The 27,164-nt window shown below is 43.3% G+C and overlaps 1 protein-coding gene across 1 annotated transcript; it reads right to left on the bottom strand.

Annotated features, from left to right (window-relative positions):
- Window positions 1–350: 350 nt before the first annotated feature.
- LOC144136585 (transducin beta-like protein 3) lies at window positions 351–27,164 on the bottom strand. The gene is made up of 22 exons (XM_077669043.1): window positions 26,972–27,164; window positions 26,767–26,818; window positions 25,997–26,092; window positions 25,239–25,364; window positions 23,035–23,183; window positions 21,756–21,926; window positions 19,085–19,160; window positions 18,932–18,998; window positions 17,749–17,933; window positions 17,064–17,267; window positions 16,499–16,602; window positions 15,894–16,113; window positions 12,067–12,156; window positions 9,707–9,775; window positions 8,518–8,588; window positions 5,836–5,992; window positions 4,908–4,966; window positions 4,054–4,157; window positions 3,583–3,654; window positions 2,883–3,041; window positions 1,197–1,290; window positions 351–450 (listed from the first exon to the last, which is right to left on the bottom strand). The coding sequence occupies exons 1-22, from the start codon at window positions 26,995–26,997 to the stop codon at window positions 432–434; spliced, it is 2,370 nt and encodes a 789-aa protein (XP_077525169.1). The 5' UTR covers window positions 26,998–27,164; the 3' UTR covers window positions 351–431.

Raw genomic sequence — 27,164 nt, 5'->3', positions numbered from 1 at the left:
GTCAAGCCTTGGAGTCAGTCCTATTTGAAACTTACATTGTCTCCTGAAACACCAAAAAAAGGCACAAAGAGCTTTCCAAGAGAAGTTTGCTGTCAAAGCAGAACCTGACAAGCCCAAAAATGTTCAACTTTATTTAAGAGATTTTCTTACCTTTTCTAGGCTTTCAGGTGACTGAATGTACATCTCGATGAATACTCATTGCCCAGTCATATGACTGGGCAATGAGTATTCATCGAGTCATATGACTGGGCAATGAGTTCTGTTCTTTTTTTAGGTACAAAAGAGTCAATGCAAGCTACGACTCTTTTGTACCTAAAAAAGAACATAACTATCAACTCAACACAGTTAAATCTTGAATTCAAATTTAGATCTTTTTATTTACAAGACAATGTAGTTCCCAACAGTTCATAACTGATGTCAGAATTTCATCATCACTCCGGCCTTGACTCTCTGAAAAAAAGAAAGTAGACCACAAACAATTGAATGCAAGTTACGTTAACCTTTGCTGCCTCATAATAAATTGTGACATGCATCACAAAAAAGCTGTTTTGAGGACAATGCCACAGTTTTCTGTGAACATACAAAAGAATGTTGCAAAGAGTATCAAATGATGAGCACAACATTTACAATGAAGTGGATGAGGGAGGAATGATTTCACAAGCATTCCGTATAACAGTTCAAAGGTCAATGGGTTTCAATTTGCTATGTGAGCCTAACGATGTATGCGAGTGATTTATAAAAGTTAGCATCTTTCCTTTCAGAAAACAGTCACCCACAAACTCTAAATGCTACTGACATTTTCACAACCCTACCACAAATAGTGAGCGTAAGCAACAATAACTACTTTTCCTGCAAGCACTGCATTATAACTACTGTCTTTGTGAACCAGCTTACCACCACATCAGATTTCAACCTTTCCACTACTTTCATTGAGCCTAACAGTGGTCCTTGACCCCCTGTATGTTCCCTACTGCTGGGCTCACGAATGAACCAATGTACTGTACTGCATCAAAACAGAAGCGATGCAAGCCTCCTGCTTTATGCCATAAAGTGCAATTTATTAAGGTATACTCTGGGTGCACTCATTAATATCACCACCATCTCATTCCATTCTGCAGTCTTCACGCTTTCACGCTTTACCAATAACCGTGAGAGACAGCTAGCGCGCACAAAGTGATGGTACACAATGAACACACCCGACATCTAGGCTTGCCACCTTCATGTTGCACCACAAGTACTCCAGGAACATGGCTTGCTGCTTGAGCCTACTAACTCGCTGGAAGTGCCGCTCTGTAAGATGGAAAAACAAAAAAGGAAAAGAGTGCACTAAATTCCCTTGACCAACCAACTGCACAATGATATCATTTGCTTTCACTGAGCTTCCCACAACATACAAGCTGGCCCTCTTAATCCTGCAAAACAGCTTCAAGTTGTATGCCATGAAGCATATGATATTCATGCTTGAGTGCCTGTTTTTTCTCATTTCAGCAAAACACATTATCATACTTGAGTAAATTAAACTAAGTATGAGAACTAGCAACTATACATCTCATATGCACAAATGCCAGTACTATACAACCTTTGTCAAACATCTTTAGCCCAAGGGCCTTGCTTCTCAGCCATGTAGTTGAACATATGTAATGCCTCGTTAACAAAGTCAACAAAGATGTGCTAAATAAAGTTCAGAATGGTTATGTAAACCAGTGGCCTCCAATGTAGCCACAAAGTAGCCGCCTGTGGAGCGTCTAATGAAGGCACACACAAGTAAGTGCTAATACTATCACTTTCGTGGTGGTGATGACGCTGAAGCTCTAAACGACAACCACCAAGACAATACTTGCCATCCAGCTGGCATGCCAACAAATCCAACAGCTCTTCATGTCGTAGCCACTACCATAACAACAGAATTTACATACTGCACAGTGATGTTCAAAGTTCACTTGTTGATGCTGCTGCCCTACTGACTACCAAACACTGCATATCCATTCCTGCTCTCTGCAACAAGACAGTCACCTCATCTCTTATCCTTTGTCTTATCCTTATCAGATAAAGATCAAACAATCAGATGATCAAACAATCTGATGAGCACAACATGCAGTGGTGATTTTGCCTGAATGCTTTTTTAATGAAACCTTTTCCAAATGATGCTTTTGCCTTTGGTGCTTTTTCAATTTTGCTGCATCAGAATGCCTGAGCTTGTGTCAGAGCATTACGCTTTTTCTTTTGCCCTGCCACAGTAATGCATTCATCTTTGGTTGACGTGCTCCCCTGGGCTTACCGCAATGTTCTTTGCAACAAATGACTAATCATAATGCTTGCCACTGTCGTGGAAAGCATTATGGTTATGATGGCTGTGCGGCGTGGTGAGGACACCGAACCGCCTCTCTGTCCTCGCTGGCGCCTGATACCCTGCCTCGTTGCAATCCTGAGGCTCGGCCCGCTGAGCAGGAGCCAAGAGCGGGGAGCATGCTAAACAAGAACTGACAGAGCACACGAGCGCACAGATCTCGGGAGTGAAGAGAGACACTTCCACAGGCAAGCAGGGTGCTTAGAGCATGAGCAGCAGAGGAATCCCTGAGCGGTTGAGCCTATTGATCGACATTACTGCTGACGGCACAGCGCCTTTCCCACTTATTGCCCTTGCCTCTCGCAATTGGTGCTGCTTCAGGCTGCCAAGCGTTGTTATCGCTGACATGAGTGCCTCCTGATGTTTGCTGCTCTTGCCTCTTGTTATCTCGCTCCTAGCTTTATGCCTTAATCTTTTCATAGGCTAGTCTAAGTGCACGAGGCCTCACTTCACTTTGACAGCAGATTCCCGAGGGGAGTGCTACAGTAGCAGTGGTTTTGCACTAACAGAATGACAAAGCACCAGGAGAACTGACCTGTGTAGGGGATGAAAGCCTCAATGGTGGCCCGGCTTCCGGGCATCCCCAGCAGGTGCTTGGGGGAATGAGATTTGAGCACAACATTAAGCACTGCCTGAGCTGCCGCACTGTGTTTGCTGTTGGTGTTCCAGGTGGACGCAAACTTGAGAAGCAAATCTGTAGAAAATGGAGGCAAAGGCCCTCATCAAACCACAGGCAGGTGTAATACTATATTAAATATTCACTGCTATGAGCACCTACTGGCTTTCCATCCTCATTTCATTCATTCTAACCCATGGTGTGCATTGCACATCTGCACAGCTTTGCCCGGTGCTCAGTGTATACCTGTGAACTTTGGCTAACCTCCTCTATCAACATCAAGTGTGCTAAAAAGGCTCTCTCATCAAATCAAACTCTGCATAATTTGAACAAAGCTTAAGTCTGCTTCAAGTTCAAATTATCAGAAGCTGACTGTACTTCGCCTCTGGACAGTGAAATCAATTTTTTGTTCAAGTGCGTTTTAAGAGAATTTCATTATCCAACTCCCAAAAATGAAATTAAAAGAATAAATTCTCAGCAAAGCTCTGTTTAGTATGTTTGGTATCCTTCAGTACTGAAGAGTTCCTCTCCCCTAGACTGTAAATGTGGGAGCTGCTAGCCATGTACAAGTCTCAAGTCAAAAGTTTGTGTGTCGGGGCAGTGGATGCAATATGCTCACCAATTTGATCATCCCTCAGTGGTGCCAAAGCTCTCGTCAGTGTCTCTTCACTTCTGTCTTGAAGGAGTACCTCTGGAAAAATGTGGAGCCAGCCATGTGGGAAGCAACTAAGTAAGTGAGACCCCTGCCAAATTGGCCAAATTTAGCATCACTTCTAGTTAAGTATGCTTTGCCTTGTCAGTTGTCATTATTCCTGAGTAATGCTAAACTGCAAGAAGAAAGCATCAATCACAAATTGCAACAATGAATACAGCAATGACAGAAGAATGAATAGAACAGGAAGATTAAATACTGACATTCAGTGTTGTCACAATAGAGCACCTGCTTGTTACGACTACATCCTACACACGTTACCTTCAACTGCATCTCAAAAGTTTGCTTCAGAAGGGCCTTGTCACATAACTGAAACTTTTCTTTCTTTTTTTCTCCCTTAAAAAGCCAAATTAACCGTCATGAATAGGCACCACACACCTTTGATGATGTTCAGTGCCCTAAATGGATGCTCCAATGTCAGAGCCAGCTGCAAGGCCTTAGTCCACTTCTTCTCCTTCAGCAAGTTGCTGAGCTGCTGCTCCCTGAGAAATGGACAAGGAATGAGGTGAAGGCATTCTCATCTAATGGGTGCTCCTTGTTCTATCACGCTAATTCCTGCGCAGTCGAAACTAACAAAGCATGGTTTCAGATTTTATACATTGCAAAACAACTTTCTAGCCTTGCGGCATCTCATTCTGCTTAAAAAGTCATGTTTCTGAGCTCCATGTTTTGTAACAACGAAATTCCACCACTTTGACCCTCGGGTTTCACATGTTATGTCCACACGCAAAGTGAACTGGCAATTCAATTTCTATTTTTGCGCGCACTGTTTTCATATTCTACCCTCTTTTGCACTATGACATAAGCTGCTGCTACAAAAATGTCATTACTCAGTGTCTCTGCTAATGACCTACCACTTTCGAATTGAAATTTGTCACACATTTCCAATGGTGATTAAAAGAAACATGGTACACAATCAAACCAAACTCAAAACTGTAAGAGTGAAAAAGTAAATACTGCATGAAAAAGGAAGTGCTGATGCTTCAGAATACGAAAGGTTTGCAAATGTCATAAGCAATGTTGGCTCAAAGTAGGGGCCAACCCTCTCCCCTCATTCATCCCCTGCTTTCAATCACTGGATTTGTTGGATGTCTACCTGTAAAAAAATGTTTCGAGGACAGCCCAGAATAGTTACAGCTGAAAGACACAAATATGTGGGAGTAACCAACTCCTGAAAATATCTCCTTCCTCAAAAACAAAAAGGAATGACTACAAAAAGACTTCACACTCACTGCAGAATCAATGCCTCTTGTTTTTCAAAAGCTTCTTGCCTCTCTTCCGAAGTGCAGTCCTGCAAGGTAGACAAATGAATGGTGCCTCACAAATCTACACACACAAATTCTCATGTAAAGCCCCTTCAAAAACAACATGTCATGGGTAAGAAAAAACTGCTTAACCAAGTAACCACTGTTCTTAGAGTAGGTTCTGTTAGGCTTTACTGCTTAATAGGGTCTGCCTCAGGGGATCAGGGGGCTAAGTTTGGCCCTCTTTTCTCCAAGCCTTTCACCTGCTTCATGGAAATTGTAACATCTGTGACTTGAGAGCCACATCTGCATCGACAACTTTGCAGTCCCTCAACATGACAGTGAGCATCAAAGTCACTGAAGCCATCAATGTCACAACCTTCCAACCTAATAAATGCAGCTGTGTTTTTAGCGTTTAATCTGCAATTTCAAACACAAGCTATAGCCATCAGCAGGCTAAATGTGATGTGCCTTGCTTTTGCTAGCAAACTCTCATGATAATCGATGCATCTAAAGCAACTGCTAATGAAAATTAAAACTAAATGTGCTACACCTTAAAATACTAAGCACAAGAAAAAAATTCAACTTTATCCTGCCAGTAAAAAAAGTAAAAATAAGAAATGCTTTACATAAATACAAGCTTATCATCATCATCATCAGCCTGACTACACCCACTGCAGGGCTCACTTAACCAACAGGATGTTTTTGCTTCACAGGCTCCAAGTGCAGCTCCATCACTCGAAATATTTTCAAATGCCAAGTTGGCGGCCCTGGTACAAAAACGTACTTTCAAATTTTTGCTCAAAAATTAATTTCCATTTTTGTTCGAAATGAATCAGAAACCACAACTGCATACAAGCAGCCTGAGCTTGAGCTTAGAATGCTACCGTGGAATACTCGGGAAAAGGGTTCGCACCTTCCAGACTAAAATGGTAGAATCGGCAGCACCAGTGATGAGCAGCGATTCATCAGCACTGATTGCCAGAGCCCAAGCCTTGTCCTCGTGCTGGTCCAAAGTCTGCACACACTCATTGGAGTTCACATTCCACAGCTTCAAGTTGCCGTCAGCACCACTGGGAACAAGCAAAATAACGAATAAGAAAACAAAATTTAAGCGCGAGTCAGTTAACATACCCAGAAAAACAAACGCTGTCAGCACCTAGAATTCTCGCCATGCAACAGCTCGACTGGCAATGAACACGATTAGTCTTGTGCCCTGGAGCAACATGACGCACTTCTTATAGGCCCTTTTTTAAATGAACTGCATTCGTTTCTAAGCCAACATACAGAAGAATCTCGGTGAAAACAGCACGGTTGATACGAATTCACACCATTCCCCAGCCGGAGTGCATTGTGCTCAATGTGCAGAATTCCAGGTGTTCCAAACTCTCTCCCAAATTCCGCTGCGGATTATACGAACAAGCGAGCTGCGACTGTACAATCGAGCACTAACAGCAGCCAATAAATCACCAATGCCATGATCACTAATCGTGTGATACGCACTGCAAGAAGTGAGCGACGGTGCACAGCCACTGTACGCACCGCAAGTAGCAAGCTGTGGCCGCACGGCCGTGAATAAACCTCGTCAGCCGTAAACAGAGCTGCGTAAATGCATCTTCTATGCTTCTGCATACGAATTTTGTTTGTCTTGACGATACAAAATTTCGAATGATACAAATTTTTTCATGGGCCCGCGAGATTTGCACCACCAAGATTCTACTGTATACCCCTGTCAAACTGGAAGATTTAATGTCATTCTAACCGAATAGCATTCAATGCATCGAAGTCTCTTTCGGTGCTACACATTAAAAAATAACGTCACTCGGAAATGACAGCAATGGCAATCAGTGAAAAAAAATTATTGGAATGAAGGAGCATCAGCAAGCATAAAAGGTGTTTGAAATTGTTGTGTACTGTTTTTAAAGTGAGTGAAAACATTTCTTTTCAATACTGTAGGCTTTGTATATTATTTCTGGCCATGCTGCAGCACTTTAAACATCAAAAGCCAAGTGTGAAGTCAGCCACAAATCCGATAAATGTAAACAAACAATATGGCTGACACGGAAGAGCGCGGAGACATACTGAGAAACTCTATGCGTTGAGACGTGCAGGGTGTGAAAATGACTTCCAAAAGGTGAAGCACTCAGTTACAGCTTTAAGTACATCCGAGCTAAGCATACATGAAATGCCAACCAACAAGAAACACTGAACCCAGAATGATTGATGGTTGCTTCTCACTCAGCTGCTGCCATTGGCCACTGCTGAGATCAAGACTAATAGCTATCCATGACAGACTCCAAAGTGAATAGTCTCACACTAAAATTAACATGTTTTTCAGCAATATTCAATAAATAAAACTTTTAATTTCAGCAGAGCACACATTATTTTTTCACGTTGCTTGTTTCTGCTGCTTATCTGGTGTTCAGAGTATACATTCGCTTTGAAATCTAATGCGAATGAGTTCCCCAAACTCATTCGATGGTGAACGTCATCCAAACCTACCATAATGACATTAAATTTTCCCATGCAGCAGCCGATTCGATTCGAATGACATTAAATTTGCTAGTGTGACAGAGGTATAGAAGGGTTTCTTCTTTGAGTATTCATTACAGCCACAACGCGACAAGAACAAACACTCAAAGCAAGCACAATATGCATCCACTTGCGCTAGCACACAGACTGCTCTGCGCGACAAAAATGAATCGTTGAAGTAGGGGTGTGTGAACACCGAAATTATAGAATACGAATCGAATACGAATATGAAGAAAAAAATGCCTTCAAATAGCTGTTCAGAATGAAAAAAAAAAATTTTTCAGAAAAATATAAGTTGAACAATGGTCTTTTTTTTTTCAAAATAGTGCATGGTTTTTGTAACTGAAATTAAAGAAGAGTACACTGACTCACCACCATATGAGATATGTACACTTCTTAATTAGACAGGATAACAGTATGACGTGTAATGTGCTGATGCGCAATGAGTAACAAAACGGAAACCGTAAATTGACACATGACTGGCAACTAAAAACAACATGATTGATTAAATCGGTCTTCAAGAGATTGGAAGAAATGCCCAAATTAACCAAAGGTCAAGTTATAAACCCTCTCCCCTTTTCCCCCTGAACAAAATAAATTGCCAAAAAGACTTAAGAGAGGGGAACGCACATTGGCATTGGAATGACGAGACTGCTTCTAAAAAGAGAAAATAAATGACCAGTGACGCGCCAGTCAACATGAAAGTGGTGAGCAGCTAGGTTTAATTGGCTGGGGAATGCGTGGCTGAATTAGAGAATATAAATTTCTTGGATCAAATACAAACCAATTACCAAATATGCATGATTGGTATTTGAAATTTTCAATATTCGCACACCCATACCTTGAAGGCAAGAGAAATTATAAAATTCTGCAGAAAGCCAGCCATTAAGCCATCCACACTTCATTCATTCTGGACCCCCTCACTCCAGCCCATTTCTTTTACAGCTAAGTTGTCGTTTTTCAGGATTCATGTTGGTGCATACATGGAATCTGATTTCATACACAAAACTCAGAGACAACTACGATAAGCACTGAGTTGAGGTAATAATTCACCACTGATAAATACCTTGACAGCAGCTGCATCCCATGAGTCACGAAGACAACTTTCAGCACAGAACACTCATGGCCTTCAAATGTCTGAAATGTACCGAAAAGAAGAATAAAAATAAAAATAAAGCAAAAAATAAGACTACAATTTTCTCTTTGTTTCAGTTACGCTTCAGTCATACAATTAGCATATCATAGTTAGGTTGATAAGATTTCAACATGCAAATAAGAATGTTTGCAGCTGTTTTTTTTTTTACCAAAAATAGAAGTGAACAGTTACCTCTCAAGTTATAATCAAATATTCACATTATATAATCGAATATTACATGGAGACTATGCCTTATTTACTTGCATATTGGCTGGCACGTCGTGCAGGTCAGCCCCAAACTTTGGGAGATGGGAAAAAAAAAGTTAGAATGCTGCAATGGTTGAACAATGGAAACTCCGAGCCGTATATATTCAACTAAATAGACTGGAACAGCATATTCTATTTTGGAACAACGGTGAAGCAGTGAGAAACCAGTAACGAGAGCAGAGAGCAAACTTGCGTACGCAGCAAGAATCCGACGCATTGCCTCGAAGGAAAGGCAATAAAATATGCGAGTCATAAAGGCCTTCATTTAGTTCTAGTAAAGTTCGGCAGACTCCATCAACGTGCATACCACCATTGATGTCACAAGCTATACAGCAATTGTAAGGCTGCTATAGCAAGTGCAAGGCATTTGCAGAACGCGTGCCGAAGAAAATGAAAGCAAACTTTCCAGAGCATTCCCGAAGGCATGCGCAGCTGTAAGCACATTTCAGCTCAGGGGCCACGACCCGCTCCCCCTGTGACCTTGGCGAAATGGGGCATGCGGGGACAGATGTTCGAGAGAATTCCAGCCCTATCAAGAAGTTTGCGGGGATACGGTGGCCGCAGCTGGCAAAGGACAGGGTTAAATGGAGAGACTTGGGAGAGGCTTTTGCTCTGCAACGGGCATAGTGAGGCTGCTGACAATGATGATGATCAAGAACAGAAGGAGGGAGACGTAGCTTGCCGTTTACTGCGGCGCCCCCTCCCTCTCTCAGTGCCCCCGCCCGCTTCAAAAAGTTTCATAGTAGGTTAAATAACAGCGTGTTGCATGCTTTTATGCTGTTCCAGGCATCCATTTCTAAGCTTTAATACTGAGCATGTATAAATGTTGACAGCTATAACAAAACAGTCTTACCTTAACACACGAGAAGTCAGAAAGCGACCACAGCTTGATGGTCGTGTCAGCAGATGAAGTAGCCAGCACCTATTCAAGAAAACCATTGTAATTCAGCTGCCATGAACACACTGATGACTTTTCTTGCGTATCAATAAATACCAACTAACATTTATCATGATTCAAATACTATAGCAGATCAGCGCTGTTACGTCTTTCATGAGACCGCAAAAGAAAAAAAATGTACCAGACGAAAAGTGCATGTGAAAACAACGTACATTGTTGTCTGCCTTTTTTTTTTACTTCAAGTAAGGGCAGCATTCACGATCGCTCGCATGCGCAGAATGTACTAAATGCCCTGTGATGGCTCTCCATCCACCTGAGCTTGTGAGAGTAAGGCAGCAGCGAAAAGGGAGGGCACGCAGAGCGGGCAAACTTTGGGCACGATTCTGCAGCAGTCGCTTTAATCCTACAATATCCTCAACTATTGGAACCTAGTAACAGCATTTTTATGCTGCAGGCAACAAGAAAAACACAAATGACAAGAAACATGCCCTGGAGCCAACCCGTGTAACGGTACCTAATACGGCATTGTCCGCACAGCGTTTGCTGTGGCATAGTTTCATTTTCACAATTTTGGCCGTTCGTGCTCGTGCGGCAGCGGCGATGAAACGGCACCACTGGTAAGTGTGCTAAGCGTCGGCATGGATACAACACTCCAGAAGGCGCCGATGGTGTCTAGGGTTCCGCTCTGGCCGGTTTGCCATCGTGTTTGTGCATGCATTAAACGCAGGCTGTCAATATGCTGCGGCACGATGTAAAGCCCTAACGCAAAGTGACATTCACAACAGGCATGCGGGAACGCTGCCACTGTTTAGACGTAACAGCCAAGTCTGTACTCCATGGGTCTCTATGGAAGCTTGAAGCGTGAAAACACAGCATCCAGGAACGTAACAGCGGGGTTCTACTGTATATTGTCACAAAGTGGTGACTGCAGTCCGAAGAGCAGAAAGGCTGCGAAAATGGTGTCTAAACAAAACTCTTTATTTGGGCTGACTTGCACCCACAATGGACTGAATCACTCGGCGGTGGTGTAGCAACAAGCGTGCTCGGCGGTCGTCGAACAGAATGCCCAGAAAGCTGATCGCGAACTTTAGAGATAAAGCCTGCAATGTTACTAGAACATTCTGGAACAACGTAGAATCAGCTCTGCCTGGATGCTATCAATCAAGATGAATCTGGTGGCGTCTTGCATCGCAAAGCGATAAAGCAGATTTGAAGAATGAACAAACACGGCAAAGATTCACGGCAATATTGTGTCAGTTTAGAATGCCACTAAAGCCTCGCTTCATTAATACGGAGAAATGCATGCTTAGGCATCATCACTAGTGCCTTACAAGCAGCACCATTCTGAAAGAGTTCTCGCTCCATAGATAACAAGGGGTGCACTGCTTACAGTCAAAGTGCGACTGTGACCATCTTTACACAACAGTTTTATAGGAGAAAAAATGGCACACAGACGATTTATTCTGAGAGCTCCAAATAGTCTTTGGGCAGTAATGAGATACTCCAGAGACCAGTTTTATCAAAAACACACAAAGCTAAGAACATGAACAGCCAGGACAGAACCATACAAAATACCGAATACACAGAAGCACGAAGACATAAAAAAAAAACTGACGAATAACAAGAGTGGTATGTAGTAGTAGTAGTAGTTTATTTAAAAATAAATAAGAAAACGGAAGGAAAAGAATGTTGATGGCCGCGGCAATTGCTATCTAATATCTTAAGCACCCGAGCTGCAGCCGGCGGAAGTGCAAGAGAAAGGGAGAGGATAACGAGGAGAAGTATAGAGGGGAGCGATAGCAAGAAAGGACAGAGGAAAGCTTTGTACACTATTTACAAAATACACAAAGCAATCAAGTTCGCGCTGCTTGCAAGCTAATTTTCAGGCTCTGCAGAGTGGTATGTGAAAACTATGCAGGAAGAAGTTATACACAACATAGACCAGCACAAGGTGTGCAAACAGACTGACAGTTGACACACTTTGCCACACTGACAATCAGGCAAACTTGCAGCCTGCCAGTGAACTCTGAGCTAAAGCTAACAAGTGCTTCACTGACAACCATACAGAACTTTATGTTTTTTTGTTTTGCTGACACTTTTTTAGCTTGAATTTTTTTCTTTTGATGCATATGCATTCAATTATCTGCAGCTGTGTTCTCTGCTTTGTTTGAATTTTTGTCCTTGACACTGTACTTAACGTTCACCTGTCCTTCAACCCCTTCCCTATGCAATGCTTCATATAACCGTTGAGAGCTTTGATGTCTAAAACAATCAGAACAAAAACAAGAACCCATTAAATCTAGGAAAATGCAAACCTGATCAACAGGAGAGAAGCTGGCATACCACACACTCCTCCTGTGGCCTCGGAACGTGCCCAGAAGGCTGAGGTCAGCAGCATTCCACAACTGTGGAATAAGAATAGAAAAATAAGGAAAATAAAGAAAGCTGCACTGTGAAGAAAACTACTGCCACACTGCTCCAATGTAGACACACGGGGGGGGGGGGGCTTACTTTTATTATTAGCCATACATGTAACAACAATTGCTACAATACCACCTGCCAACAGAAATGCACTTGCAAATCTCTAAACTATACTCACAGACAAGTTTTAGTGCATCAGCACTAAAACCCTCAATCTCAGATTTCACCAGTGGTTGTCTGTCCGAAGCCTCTGGGAGGTGGTCCACCTGCCAGGGTGGGCAGGTGGCAACCTGCCCATGGGTTGTGGGCAACCTTCTAGCAGGCTTTATGTCAAGCTATGCAAAACAGTTTATGGCAAAACACTCTGTGGCCACGAGTGAGTTTTGAACCCGCGGCAGAGCAAACAGATCAGCTTCACTGGCCACTGCATTAGAGCACTACGCCATCGCCGCAGCCGAACATCCCGCATGTTTAACTGGCAGTCTCTTGCGCTGTGCTTCGGATGTCGCAGTCTTCATCAACTGTCATCCGTGTGCAATGGATCCAGAATACTTTTCTATAGCATTGCCCTCTTAAACCGAGCCTCGAACTGGCACCGACGTGAATACCAAAGTGTAAGTGCACCTAATTAGCATTTGGCCTAACTACACTAAATCGTCCGTCACTTTTTATGACAATGCAGCAGAGGCTAGGCAGGAAAGGGAAAGTGCTGCTCCTTTGTCCCTGTGTTCGGGATAGGGGTGCAGAGGAATGAAGTAGGGAAGTTGGAGAGAGAGTGTGGTGTCCCAGTACTGAGGAGCCCACTCCCCACGGCATGAGGACAAAGGACCGTTCCTCCCCTTTCCTGCCTAGCCTCTGCGGCATTGCCATAAAAAGTTGTCCGCAAGTATAGCTATGCCCCAAATATTAAAAGCCAGAGTAATCCGCGTACAATCAGGCCAACGTTCTTAGTGATGCGTCTACACCAACTTAACAAAGCTCAATAAGCAGAAATTTGAGAACATCTGTACAGGTTTCATTGTTTTCATGTTTCTTGGCACCATGATTACAAATGAACACCCCAACTACCCACTACACAGCGTATGTATGCCGCAAATGAGAAATAAGAAATAAATCTGAGCCAAATAAGAGTTATTCTACCCACTTGGCAATAACACGTGCGGATGGGATCAGAGCATGCTTCGCAGCTAGCGGCATGCCCCGTCACACTAAGCTACCGAAATTGAAGGAAGCCAACAGTTACCGAAACCAAGGAGCATAGGGGAATGCTTCTATCGTTAATTTTATTTCTGGTGTTGATAAATGGGTTATTAATAGTGTAATTATTTTATCACTCGAAGACAATTGATTAGAAAGTAGATGAAGATACAACATGCCGCTGGTGGGATCCAAACCCATGATCTCCGAATTTTGCATCCAGTGATTACTAACTGAGCTAGAGTGGATGTGAAATTCAGAGGTCATTGGTTCAGATCCCACCAGCAGAGTGTGGTTGTTTTTTCATCTACTTTCTAATCAATTAACTTCCAGCAATAAAATAATTACACTATTATTTTCTCATTGATCAACAGCAGAAATAAAAAAATAATAGAAACATTCCCCTAAGCTCTCTTGTTTCAGTGACTGTTGATTTCCTTGATTTGTAAGCTAATAAAATGCTTTTTCCATTTCCCTCTGGTTATCTTCAAAATTAAAACTGCCAAAACCCAGAAGGCTGCAAAAAAGAACAGACAATGCCAAGGCAGACCACAAAACTGCACTTGCATTTCAGACTGATGCAAGGTGGACTACGTTTTGAGATTTAAGCGGTCCTGCATAACGAGACAGTGAAACATTTGTTGCTGCATCTTCAGTGGTAAACACACAAGACTTGAGGTAATTTTATGCGCCCTTTTCTGACGTTGCAGCCCGTGGATGCTAAACTGAAACTCTGATAAAAAACAGTGCGGTAATAAATTACTTACAGCATACTGGGGCACACCTTTTCTCGTTCTGTCATTCCTCAGATCATGTACACTGTTATCTCAGAAAAAAAAAAGAGGAACCTGAAAGCTTGATGCATGACTGCACTCATGCTACAAGGAAATTTCAGATTACTGCAAAGTGCAATTCATTTGAATCTGCTGCTATGCAATGCAAGAAGCAACCGTCCACAGCTTGGAAAAAACTGCTACAGTTACAATGGATTGAAGTTATCACACCCAATACATTATGTGCACAGTCTGCAGAGGAACTTTTTCAGTGGGTTTACAACAGAAGTCAGCATTTTTTAACACATAAGAGACCAGCTGAGATTAGGGGATCAACCTATGAGTGGAGCTAACCTATTTACAGAGTCTACAGTAGTTTCAGCCGAGCCGCCAGTAGCATGTGCCCCGCGCCAATGGCCGTTCTCGTCAGTACGCATGGAGCTTCATGCACACACATAAAATAAAATTGTTAACTCGTATGCAGGTTGGTTCCGCTAATCAAAATTCGAACTGCGCGCAGTTTACCTTCACTCACAATGGCGGCCGCCTTGCTGGGCAACCAGCAGAGAGCGCAAGACCAGACTTTGGAAACCTCCGAAGCGACTGTCATGCCAGGATCCGAAACTATAGGACCGTTGGCCATTCAGTTTGCCACTTACCAGGCCAGTCAGCTCGACTACGCCCGAGCATGGACGGCAAGAAAGTGTGCGGTTTTGTCAAGCATGATCTTCATTTGCTTCCGACTGAAGGCCTCATGACTCTGCGCCATTAGGCATCTGTTGGTTTGAGTTTCATGCTCGCCACAATGCCATCGTGAGGGAAATGCTGCATGTAGACATAGACCTTCCTGCTTTAGCTACCCTGGTTGGCAAGGTGATGCCGACTTATATGAAGGTGTAATTACTTGCCCCATTGAGAAAAAACCTGTCTCAAGCGTGCATGCATCTGTGTGTGATAACACTCGATGGTACCCATGAAAGATGGCGTCCTCATGAATCCTGGCATGTGGCGGTTAATTAATAACTGGTCACACAAGGTTGGTTGGGGCAACCTGGATGGCACAAGTCCCGCTGATGGCAGCCCCTGCCGTCCCAGAGCAGTGGGCACACTACTAAAACCGGTAAGCTGCAACACTGCATCAGGAGTGGTATGAGGACTCCCAGGGATCTATGAATGTTAAGCAGAGAAACGCCAAATCTGCATGTATGGGCATTAACCCATTAGCCATCAATCATATCCTTAAGGTGGAGCACGGGCTGTGGTACGGCGGCGACTGCCTTCACGAAGTTAGCGCACAGATCAGAAGGGGTGTGGTGGCGGCTACGTACAGCCATGCAGAGGTAGAACTTCCAGCTGCATCGCATAGGGTTAAATCATGCCGCAGCGCATGGCAACTGCGTTCACTAGGTGAGCGGGTGGGCTTACGTCTTCTCACATGTAAGCAGTTTTAAGTGTCTCTGCAGACTGTTTTTTTTATATAGTCAACTTTTTTATTTTTTTGCCAGTGAAGGCTGCGAATATGGAGGTTATATGCAGCAATATACAGTATTTTCTCGTGCTCTCACACATGATCATGAGAGAAAGAAAGATAGCAAATCGTCTCTCAGTAAATGAGATTCTTCTAATTCTGCTTGGCATTCAGTGCACGGCAAAAAACTACAACCACTAGCAGCCTCTGCAGTAAAGATGCTTCCGCTAAACTTCTAGAAAACGTAACAGACTTCCGCAAACGCTAATAGAAGTCTAGTCACCTTAGCAGTCTTGTCCTGTGATGCCGAGGCAATAAGCTGGTCATTCGGTGAGACAGCCAGGCCGTTAATGTCCTTCTCGTGCGCGGCAACCGTGATCTGGGAGGTCATGGAGGCACCCGCACACGGGTCAACCATACTGACCAGCCGCGGCCGCTCGGGCACGGCCCACAGCTTCAGGGTTGTGTCCTGAGACCCTGTCACCAGGAATGATGCTGACAAGCTGCATAGGAGAAGGAAAAGATAACAACCAGTAAAATAAAGCCAATGCCACCTTATTGCTAAGTTTAGATGGAAATATATATGATGCTCTACATTGGTAGCTGATACTCCACATCTGGTGTTGTGCAAAGAAACCAAGATGCATTGTGTGCTCAGTGCGCAAGGTATTTTGAGAACATAAGATGACTTCAAGTAAAGAACTATATCTCAGGCACAAATAAATATAATTCCACCAAATTTGGGAACTACTTCTGTTGCTGTTTATTTCAACAATAATTCAATGAAGACGCAACTATTTCGTGTAGCATAGCTGTCTGCTGGCCTCCCTCTCAACGATACTGCAGACACCTGTTTTAAATGAGAGTGCCAAGCGAACTTTTGCTCACCGAGAGCAGGCCACGGCAGCCACTGCCTGGGTATGCCCCTTCCCCGTGAAAAGGCACTCTATGAACCCATCATCTTGCTGCCTCCACAGCTTCACTGTGTTGTCCTGCAATAGTGAGTGCACAAAAATCAATCATGCATCACTAATGCTAGGACGCATATAAACAAAAAGAAGCAAACAGTCATTAAAACCAAAAAAGTTCAGAGGAATGGTAACATTTTATTTATTACAGTGGTGTTGATCAGAAGAAGCAATAGCTGAGTGCTCCCTTTATATAGAAGATAATTTTACAGAAAGTGAAAGAAAAGAGAGCTGCATAGCATAGGCAGACGTGCGGAGGTCATGGGTTGAACCAAAAGTAAAACTTGGCGGAAAAGGGTGCTGTAATGAATTATCTAAAGCACAGTGGAGTGTACCTTCTCCAGTACTGCCATTTCTAAAGCCCTGCATGCCACTATCAGAAGAACAGCACTTAAAAACATGGGTGTCCTTGATCCTTGAAAATATTCAGTACACACACTGCAGTTCCTGGCTTAAGGCACCACACAAAAGCAGAGCTCACTGACCTTAGAGACAGTGGCCAGGAGTGTAGGGTCGGAGGGGAACGTGTCCAGGGCAACTACGGTGTCTGCATGCCCCTTCAGCAGCTGGCAGTGGAAGGTGTCCAGCCGAAAGATGCGCACCTGTGGGCTGTTGGTGGCCACAGCCAGGAAGGCCTCTTCTCGGCCCAGAAATCGCATGTCCAGCACTTCGTCATTGTGCCCAACAAACTGTGAGAAGAAGGAAGCACACGAAAAACAAATGAGAGCACCCTATACATTGAGCAAAGGTTATTCTACAGTACATTTAAATTAAACTATGTATTATTCAGTTATACCCGAGTAAGTGCCGAGATGAACATTTCTAGCATAGCCATAAAGTAACAAGTTCACATGACACTGGCAAAAAGTTACACCTCACACTTTGTTGGCATGCACCTCTCACATAACCTCAATAAAGCAAGAACATCAACAACAGTCCAAAGCATGCCTTACTCACAGTGAAGGATACACTACACAGTAACTTCACCAGCATTTACCACCAATACTGACTCTACAGGAATGCCGTGACTCAAATTGCTCAATGCTTACATGACTGAGCTATTATTTCCAATGCAGCAAGACAGCTGTCCATATAAAATGCATGCAGGAAGAGCGCTGTTGCGTAAATGCTTTCCCAAGCTCGGCAGAACTGCATGCAAAACACGCATACCTGTCGTTCAACTGCAAAGTTTTCCAAGGAGCGCAGGGTGATGTTATGGTCAAAGGTAACGACCGCCAAGGACTTGCGCTCCAGACACATCAGCAATCGTGTGATAGCCTCTTCCTCCCCAGACGGCCCTTTGTCCTGCTCATGCGTGCAAAGGCCCGTGTTCAAGTTCCATGTCCGCAGCAGCCCTGAATGAAGGGAAGTCAGTATGTAAGCCATCCAGTAAGCTCAGAAAAATGAATTATCAATTAAAAAGCTGAAAATTTCGACTTAGGTAAACAAATTTCAACAAGAATTTCTGAACCGGCACCACAAAGACTGTTATCTAATCTCAATCTATGCAACAAAATATAACTGCCATCACTCTCTTACAGCCTCTTCCACAACATTTGATTGCTTGAGGATGAAAGTACCAACACACTGATAACCCTGCATTTGAGAAGATAGCTCTTAGCAACAAATGAAGAGAAAACATTAAAGGAAGGGTTTCTGTGGTGGTTTATTTATTTCAGGAAAGAAAGAAGGAAGGAAGGAAGGAAAGGGAGGGGGGCAGCCACAGAAAACTGCAAGCACCTGAATGGCATGCAGAAGAAATAAAAGACACCGAGTGATAAGAGGAAGGAAAAAGAAAAAGAGAGGATAGAAGAGAGCAGTAGCAACAAGTGACATTTTATATAAGTGAAAGGCCATACACAAGTAAAAATTAGCTGACGATTTTGCTCTCGGTAAAGCGATTTTTGAGCGCAGCTGCTGTGGTATTTGCACCGTAGGTGACCGCATACAGAACACGCAGAGACAAACAGAAGCGGTTCTGGGTTTCAACTTGTGCAGCGTGCCCAGCCACCAATGAGCCTCGCCTCGGGCAAATGACCAGCTTGCCATTCCCTCCTTCTCCGCTTTCCTCCTCACACTGCCTTCACTATGGCTGTCTTTCGTCCTCCGCTGCACACTGTGTTCGCTCTCTATTATCCTCGAATGCGCTCATTCGCTCAGCTGCGCTGAGGCCAACGCCGAGGCATGCCGCTCAACGCAGGAAAGAGTGCCTAAGAGAACCTAGAAACTCTCTCTCTAAAAACCAACTAATGAGCAACCCACTTATATGTTGTCGGGTTTATGTTAGCCCAACCACAAGTGGCAACAAACCTGCAATTCAACAAACAAGCATGACTCAAAAATGTGAGCTTACCTTTCTCTCCAGCTGTGATGAAGCGAACTGGAGAGGAGTCAGGCACGACAACTAAAGATTCCACAGACTGAAAGACAAATAAATGTGAAGGTTAACAGCATATTTCTGCTAAGAAAGGAGATTACGTTCTTCGCTTATGCAAAGCCATCTTACCTCATAGACTGGTATCGTCTTCAGTGAGGTGAGTGCATGAGTGTCCCAGAGGATAACAACCTTGTCCCTGCTTGAGCTGTAGGCACACAAGCAATAAAGGTGTGATGTGACAAAGTGGGAAGTCATGAATTTACAACAAAGTGAATGATTATGTGCAAATTATGAGCACGAAACATGTCTATTTTCTTACGTGAACACTCTGGCTAGGCTGAGGTCAGCTCCAGTGGTCACAGCCTAGATTTGCCCACAAAGAGTATAATAAGATGCTTCCTACAAGTTATCGTAAGAATCTCAGGCAGATTATATTTGCAAGAAGGTGTGCATGTTTGCTATAATGCAGGAGAGGGAGGGCATGCTCAGTGATTGTTTACAGTAGTTCCCATGGCATACTATATAAGGCAAAAATTTGCCAAACAATCAGCAAAAATGCTGCAAGTTTCAGACTCCCATCTTTTCCCACCCATCTTTCCTGACACAATAACAAGCGGCTATGTAACAACACACCCACAGGCCACTGTGTGAATGACTGATTAACCACAGCGGAGCGAGGGTATTTAATGAGCCCTACAGTAGCACTGTTCAGGGCATCATGTGAGCTGTGAAGGAGGCATAAAGGACAATCTACCCTAACTCTGCACCTGTCTTTATCTAGTGCACAGGCTCAACTGTGCATTGCACACCAAATGCTGTCAAACTAGTTAATGTCCCTTGTACAGCTAGTGCCATAGAACACAAGGTAAAAATACATACGCTTTGAGCAAAAAGGTTTCCCAGGCGAGCTAGGGCTGTTCGCAATCAGTGTTAGCCTCGAAGGTTGACAGAGCAGGTAGCAGGTAACAAAGATAAAAGCAAGAACACAAAATGCAACTAAATTATAATACCTCTGCTCCACAATGGACTCCGAGTCCAGAATCACAAACTTTTTTACTTATTAACCCTTTCAGGCACTTTGGCTTGGTTTAATGCGGTCTAACGTCCCAAAGCAACTCAGGCTATGAGGAATGCCGTAGTGAAGGGCTCAGAAATTTTCGACCACCTGGGGTTCTTTAACATGCACTGACATCGCACAGCACACGGACCTCTAGAATTTCGCCTCCATCAAAATTCAACAACCGCGGCCGGGATCACACCTGCGTTTTTTGGGTCAGCAGCCAAGTGCCATCATCAGTCCACCATAACCACTGAGCCACCACGGCGGTGCTTTCAGGCACTTTGTACACAACTGTGTACACAGAAAATTCACATATTTTTCTGAGAGAGTACTGCACGTAGCAGTGATTTTATTATTTCTGTCAAATTTAGCATCCTTCTTGTAACAAAAAAAGTAGGGTTTTTTGTGCAAGATTAAATAACGCAGTAAATAATATTTCACAAAACAGACCGCTGGGTAGCATGTCGTCCACCATTTTTATGCAGACAGATTTTGCCGCCAGTGATCACATCGATTGTTTTTACTCAATTTCAAGCATAAAGTGCATCTCTGAAACACAAAATGATTCCACAATCCCTCGCATGCTTAACTGCCAAATACGAGCATTTCGATATTATTTTTACCAACTTGACTCTGTATGCAATTTTGCATATCCTTGTAAAAACTCAATTGCTAATTATTCGCTCTTGAAAACAAATAAAAATCCCTTTCTTGAGGCCTGAGTATACTATTTAGGCAGAAAAATAAATGTTTTCGATAAAAACAAGAAATTGTGCCTGAAAAGGTTAAGTCCAACTTGTTATTGCAGCTGCAGTAAAAACCTCAAAATATGTTTTTAAAAAAATGCGGAAAAAACGTATTATTTGAGAAAACATGTGATCCAAACCACCTATATTTCAGAAATGGAGCAGTTGAATGAGGTACAAAGACTTTTATTAATAATTTCACTTCATAAAAATGCTATTTCGCATTTCTGGCACAAGGTATGAACAGCTTCTTATCCAGTGCTCGCAGAATTCAGTCCACATTTGCGCTGTCTTAAGTGCAGAATGAACTTAGCAACACACCCGGCCCCTCGATGACAATGACGAAAGTTGCAGAAATCTTTGCAGTTTTTCAGATGCTTCGCCCCATTGCACCTAAGCAATGCGAGGAAGCCACCATGGTGACGTAGTTCTCAAATGCTTAACTCTTAGTAATTAGGCTCCACGAAGAAGCCAGTGTGTATATCCCCTTCAAGTCACATTCCTGTAGCGAATGAGCAGCTCGTCGATTAGCACACTACTTTTTTTGTTGTTGCTGCGCCCTCTTGCATCAAAGCACTGCAGAGAAGCCACTATGGTGGGAGGCTGCCACTGCATTCCAGCTCATGTCACATGCCCCCATATTCGGCCAACTTATATGTTTGCACATGTGCGGCTGGCCACTAAACATATTTGACGACTTGATTTGTGGAAATTTTAAATGTAGTAGCTGAGAAATTGTGCTATCCAAGGACATAATAACTGGTAATAAAATAGTGTAACTCTATGGAACATTTCTGATACCGCAATCGAAAGTTATGAATGAACATATCAAACGAGGTTTTAATGTATTCTACACAGGTGGATTGTGACTGGTCACTCATAAAACAAATGCATGCCTGGAAAGCTCCGTGAACAACTCTAGACTCTTGCACAGTGACTTCAGAACCACGACTATGAGTGGGCATTTGGGGGAAAAAGAACTTCTGCACCATACCTGAGTAGCCTGCTTCCTTCCTCTAGGAACTGCAGGTCGGTGACGACAGAGAAATGGCCTTCAAGGGAACCCACCAGGTTGCTTTTGGACAGATCCCAGACATGAATGTGGTAGTCGTCGGCAGCCCCAAACAGTCGGCCAACTTGTGAGTTGGGATGAAAACTGACCACACTGCAAGGAGACAGAAAAAGTCTAGGATGTACAAAACGTGCAGAAACTACTCAAAACAGCTACCTAGGAGCCATGGCCAGAACTCCAATGCTGGTTCCAGTAAATAAGGGCTCTTATAGACTTTCCGTATAACAGCAGTCTGTACTTGAAGCTCTGAGAAGTTCCTTTACTCATATGCCAGCATCGCTGAAGATTTACCCATAGGACACACGGGGTGCAACTTCCATAAGGTGAAATGCAAAGGCACTCATGTGATGAAGTTTGGTTCATTTTGAAGAGCTCCAAATGGTCAAAATTATTCTGAAGCCCTCAACTTAGGTGTGCCTCACAACACACATTGTTGCTTTGGCACATAAAAATCCATTCACCAACATGGAGAGCTGCACGGCAAAAAGCACTTTCTTATCCATCTCCTTGGCCATCCACTTTTCTTCTCTTTATCACAAAAATGCTCTCTGCAACTAGGTCATCCACGCAGCTGAGGTCACATTACCAATCCATTCACACACTTTCTGTTCCTGCCTACACTACCACAGCCAGAAGCAATTGCGACTGCAGATGTCAATTATCTGCTGCTGAGGCAGTCCTTAAACAGACAGACGTACAGTAACAAGATGGTAAGCACAGGATAGAAAAGACACATCGTATCACTGTTCTCCACAACCAAGCCATACCAGAAGATTACAAGGTTAGTAAAACTGGCAGTTTAAGATAAAACACCTCACCTGAACAGAGACTCTAAGGAAAGAGCTACTGCCACAGAGTGCTGCATTTTCATATACAAGTCCACTCAGACATGCTTCTGACGCTCTTTCTACCTCTGTGTCTTCCTGTGTTTGTTTTTTTGCACCATTCAACTTTATGCTTCAACAAATCTGGAATATATTTTCTCCACCAGAAGCATTTGGCAGAATTCTTACTTTCTTTTGCATAGTACATTACCGCATATTTTAAAAAATATTCTATGTTTAGAATGGCAATGTTCATCTTCTGTGTAACCCACATCACACACCAAAGCCTTCTATAGGGTCAGGTGGATATTAAGAAATGAAACAAAGTATTGTCCATCTGAGACTAGGCAGCCTGACAGTGCACACTGGCCCCTTACCTGAACACACCCTGTGCCCCTCGCAGGTGGTGAGTGCAGTACTGCCGGACGACATCCCAAACCTTCACTGTTGAGTCACAGCCACCACTTGCTAGAAGAGTGCTCGTCGCATCAAACACCATGCAGGACACGGGACCTTGATGAAAAGACTGGCGACACCAAGGACAAGAAATAAGACAGAAAAAAAAAAAAGAAGTAAGCAGACATTTAACACACATGGACACACATCAGGAGGCATGTCACACAACTACGGTTCCATCTCTGCAGATTTTTGTAACAGGAAATAGTACTTCTAGCAGCCCCATGCCAAACAGGTGGTCACAAAAACATATTTAGCTCCTGCCTACATTTGCCACCACAGTGTACCAAATAAAGGCCTTCAGCATAAGGTTGCATGCAATGGGAACATTGTCTGGTAGTATTTCTTTTGCAGTTAATGCTCTGTTGCTGTCATTCATGCATGCGACTCTCATTACCCTTCATGATATCCTAAGGTTCCCTCCTTGCACCTCTTCTGTACGAGAATGGCAATGTGAGATGGTGGTAAATCATTCTAACGGCCGGATAAACGGCGCATAAAGGATGAAGACGAAAGAACACGAAGCGTCATTTCGTTTACTTTGTGTTCATTCGTCTCAATGCTTCAAGCACTATTTATCCGCTAGAATGAGCTCTTCTCTGCGTGACCATATTCATCCTGTCATGCTCATTCCATTGTTGTTCTCAGGCAATTTCACATGGATGGGCTCCCCAATCATCCTTCTACCTGCAATCCTTACGACAATTTTTTCTCTACAAATTAAAATTTCTGTGCCACAAAACTTCATGAAAAGCATTTATTTATTTTGCATCAACAAAGATATATGCCCTGTTTTGTCTGTTCTTGTCAATGCCTTTTAGATCGCAGTGCTACTGTGTCCACAAAGAGTGCAGTACTTTCGGGAGCAAAAGTGGTGAACACTACACGAATGCCTAGAAAACTGCATCGAAGAACCATTGCCTGGCCACGTCTGCGCTCAAGACAGTCGATAGGGAACCCTTTCCTATATGTGCAGACATGCCAGTTTTTTCATTTTGATGCGTTGCACTCCTGCTTGGTAAAATGTTGAATTGGTGCCTTAGCAGCCAGGAAAGACAAGGTGCCTTTCCTCAACAAGTTAGCCAAACAAATGGTATCATAATGTCAACAGTATCGCCCAGTGGTAAGCGCCAGATCTTTTGTCACATATCATGACTGTACAATCAATCAGAGCTAGTGATGAAAAAAAGTGCCACGGACTAGCTTTAACTGTGGCGCCATTCAGCATTCCACCAAGCAGAAGCATGACATGTTGAAACTAGCAAATTGACAAGCCTGCAAATAAAAAAAGGGGCATCCCATTGGCTATCTCGACCCCAGATGAGGCCAGGAGGTGGCACTATGGTGCAGTTTTGCTGCAATTTTGCCGTAGATTGCACTGTACCCATTCCTTTTGCTCCTGACAGTTCATATGACAGATAGCCATGCCCTTTACATGAAGCCTTCATGGTCAGCTGACAGCCAGACAAATGATAAACCTCATGAAGGGGCAAGTCTATGGGAGCAGTGAGATCCAGCACCCTTCTCTGAGTGAGTTGCAAAAGCAAGTGTCAGACACAGCAACTATGCCACTGCAACACTGTGGTATTTGCAGCACTGCAAACAGGCACCCTGGCACAAAGTGAACAAACACATACAGAAGACAGTACACAGGATAAAACTGCACCTGTCTTCTGAATGCATTTCTCCACTTGGCCAGAGCAGTCCTTTTATGACAGATTGCACCAACTAGCTTGTCAACATGTTCTTTTCAGGTATGTGGTGTGTTTCATAATACTGTAACGCGTGGCACAGCGAACATAATTGCTTTTATTATAAACAGACTGAAGTGTTGAAAGCACTTCAAGTTATTCTACTTTATATCGTCAGATAGCAGGACCACTGACAACACCGCCTCTATTTTGGGTGAGAGCACTACGCCACACCACATAAACACTAATAAAATGGAAAGGTGGAAGGTGGAGGTACAATGTACAAAGGTGCTCCACTTTTGTGAGTTTGATGAAACCAGTTTTAAAGTAAGATTCCAATGTCACATCCAATTCAAGCTGCCCTGCTGCAAAACTGCATAATAAGGGCTGCACATACTTCACTTAAAGACAAACAACAAAGGGGAGTTGCTCACTTTCCATGTCCTGGTAAGGGCATCTGTCTGGAGATCCCACTGACGGAGCAGCCCACTCCTCCCACTCACAGCCAACGTTGTCTCGTCTGTGCTTACAGCGAAAGCCGTAACATCCTCCTCTTCTCCCTTATTTAGGAAAAAGCGAACTATCAGCTTCAAAACTGCTCATAAAGCAACAAATTCCATGTCATAAAGAAGCAGAATATCCACAAGGCTTCGAAAGCCGCAATCATTGAAAAAGGCACAACATCTAAAGGTCAACAGCACTCACCGATATTAAACAGGGTTTTTCACAACCAAGTATTCTACAGCAAGTGTACACAATAAATATCTTGTAGTCACTGCCACTTAAGCTCATTTTCTCTTGACACACTGTGGAAGCCTAGCCATGCGACATCACACTTTTCCTGCAAAAGGAAGTAATCTATCTTTCTAGGCATACTCATTCACTGCCATAACACAAGCCATGGTAATTTTAGCAAACAGAAAGGTTACAGGATGCTTTGCTCAAGTAGCCAAGGGCACTCCAAGGAATTGAAAGCAGAAGACATAACTTTCAGTACCAGCAACCTATGCACCTATATGGTCTGGATAATTTTGTTTTCCACTGGCTGATTTAATTCAATCCGAGACAGCCTAGCGCTCACTCGAAATACTCATTCTGCTTCTCCAGATTAACCAGTAGTATTTATTAGAGGTGGCTTTAGCACTACAAGTGATGTAAAAACGAAGCATTCATAAGTTTCCCAGCGTCTTACCAAATCAAAGCATTTGGAAACTTTGCCATCTTCAACGCTGAGCACCTTGACACTGGTGCCGTGTTGGCAGTACAGTTGATTGCCACTTCCAGGCCACTAAGTGAAAGAAAAAGAAGACATTGGAGGACCTAATGCAGTCTGTACTAAAGCCGTTGTCACGGATAATGGCCAAGAAACTGGGACGACGCATTAAAACATAGAACCGCTGTTCTGTGTAAAAGGAATTTTGAAATAAGAGCACTGTCTAGCGACATTAGTGCATTTTTAGCAATGTATCCACACTGTCCTCAATTTTTGGGATCAGTGTGCTCTCTCTTTTTTTTTTCATTTGTTACTGCTCCCAAATCGGCTACTTTTTGTTCCATCTTCAAATTCTGCTTCCGTTTTTTCACACGGCTACAGATTCGAAGATACCTCTCCACTAAGCTACTTTAAAGTTATGAAACCAAGAAGTTCCAAGACGATAACAACAGTGCTTCCCAAGTTTCATTTTACCTCGACCATTACGAAATATTGCGGTATTAACAGAAATAAAGAGGCTCAATGATTTCCAGCATTGACTCCCAGTTTTCACAATCCCGCACCTTATTCTATGTTTACACCGTGTCCCGCGCGTCGTTGCACGGACCAGACGGTAAACCACCACAGCATGCGAGTGCTCTTTTTCCGGTTACTTGCAGTTTTACCAAAAACACGCATCCACAATCCACACTAAATCACTTTTCATTCATCGTAGCTTGGCAAATATGTGGCGACAAAATTGTACTAACCTCAACAAACCGGCCAGTAAAGAAGGCATCATATTTTGCTTGAAGCTTGAAACTGGACGCAGAGAGATAAAATTTTAAAAGTTAGCAGGAATGACCCACAGTGATACAGTAAGCCAAAGTTGTTTCGACAAGCCAAGCATCAACATACAGTGATGAATTGATCAATCGCTACGATTTAATTGCCAGTCCTCAGACAGATTCTTACCTTTCTTTCAGATCAGATTTCGACATTGCAACACATTTAGCGCCTTGATACCCACATGAAAGTCAGTCACAGTTTCGGATCAAGCTTTGTCGACTTTACTCGGCATGTTGTCCACGTGCTTGCTTCGTTCATACCGTACACCACGCCGTACACGAAACGACCACGCGCGCAGCCATCTTGTTTACAATATGAT

Source organism: Amblyomma americanum, chromosome 6 (genome assembly GCF_052857255.1).
Source record: "Amblyomma americanum isolate KBUSLIRL-KWMA chromosome 6, ASM5285725v1, whole genome shotgun sequence".
NCBI classification, from domain to species: domain Eukaryota; kingdom Metazoa; phylum Arthropoda; class Arachnida; order Ixodida; family Ixodidae; genus Amblyomma; species Amblyomma americanum.
Note: the sequence above shows the minus strand (reverse complement) of the source record. Positions and strands in the feature narration are given on the sequence as shown.

Coding starts and splice junctions, on each gene's coding strand:
- LOC144136585 (XM_077669043.1), bottom strand. CDS start 26,997: ATGTCGAAATCTGATCTGAAAGAAAG. Junction 23,184..25,238: donor CCCTTACCAGGACATGGAAA/GTGAGCAACTCC, acceptor TGGTGTCGCCAG/TCTTTTCATCAAGGTCCCGT. Junction 5,993..8,517: donor GGGATGCAGCTGCTGTCAAG/GTATTTATCAGT, acceptor GCTTGTTCCCAG/TGGTGCTGACGGCAACTTGA.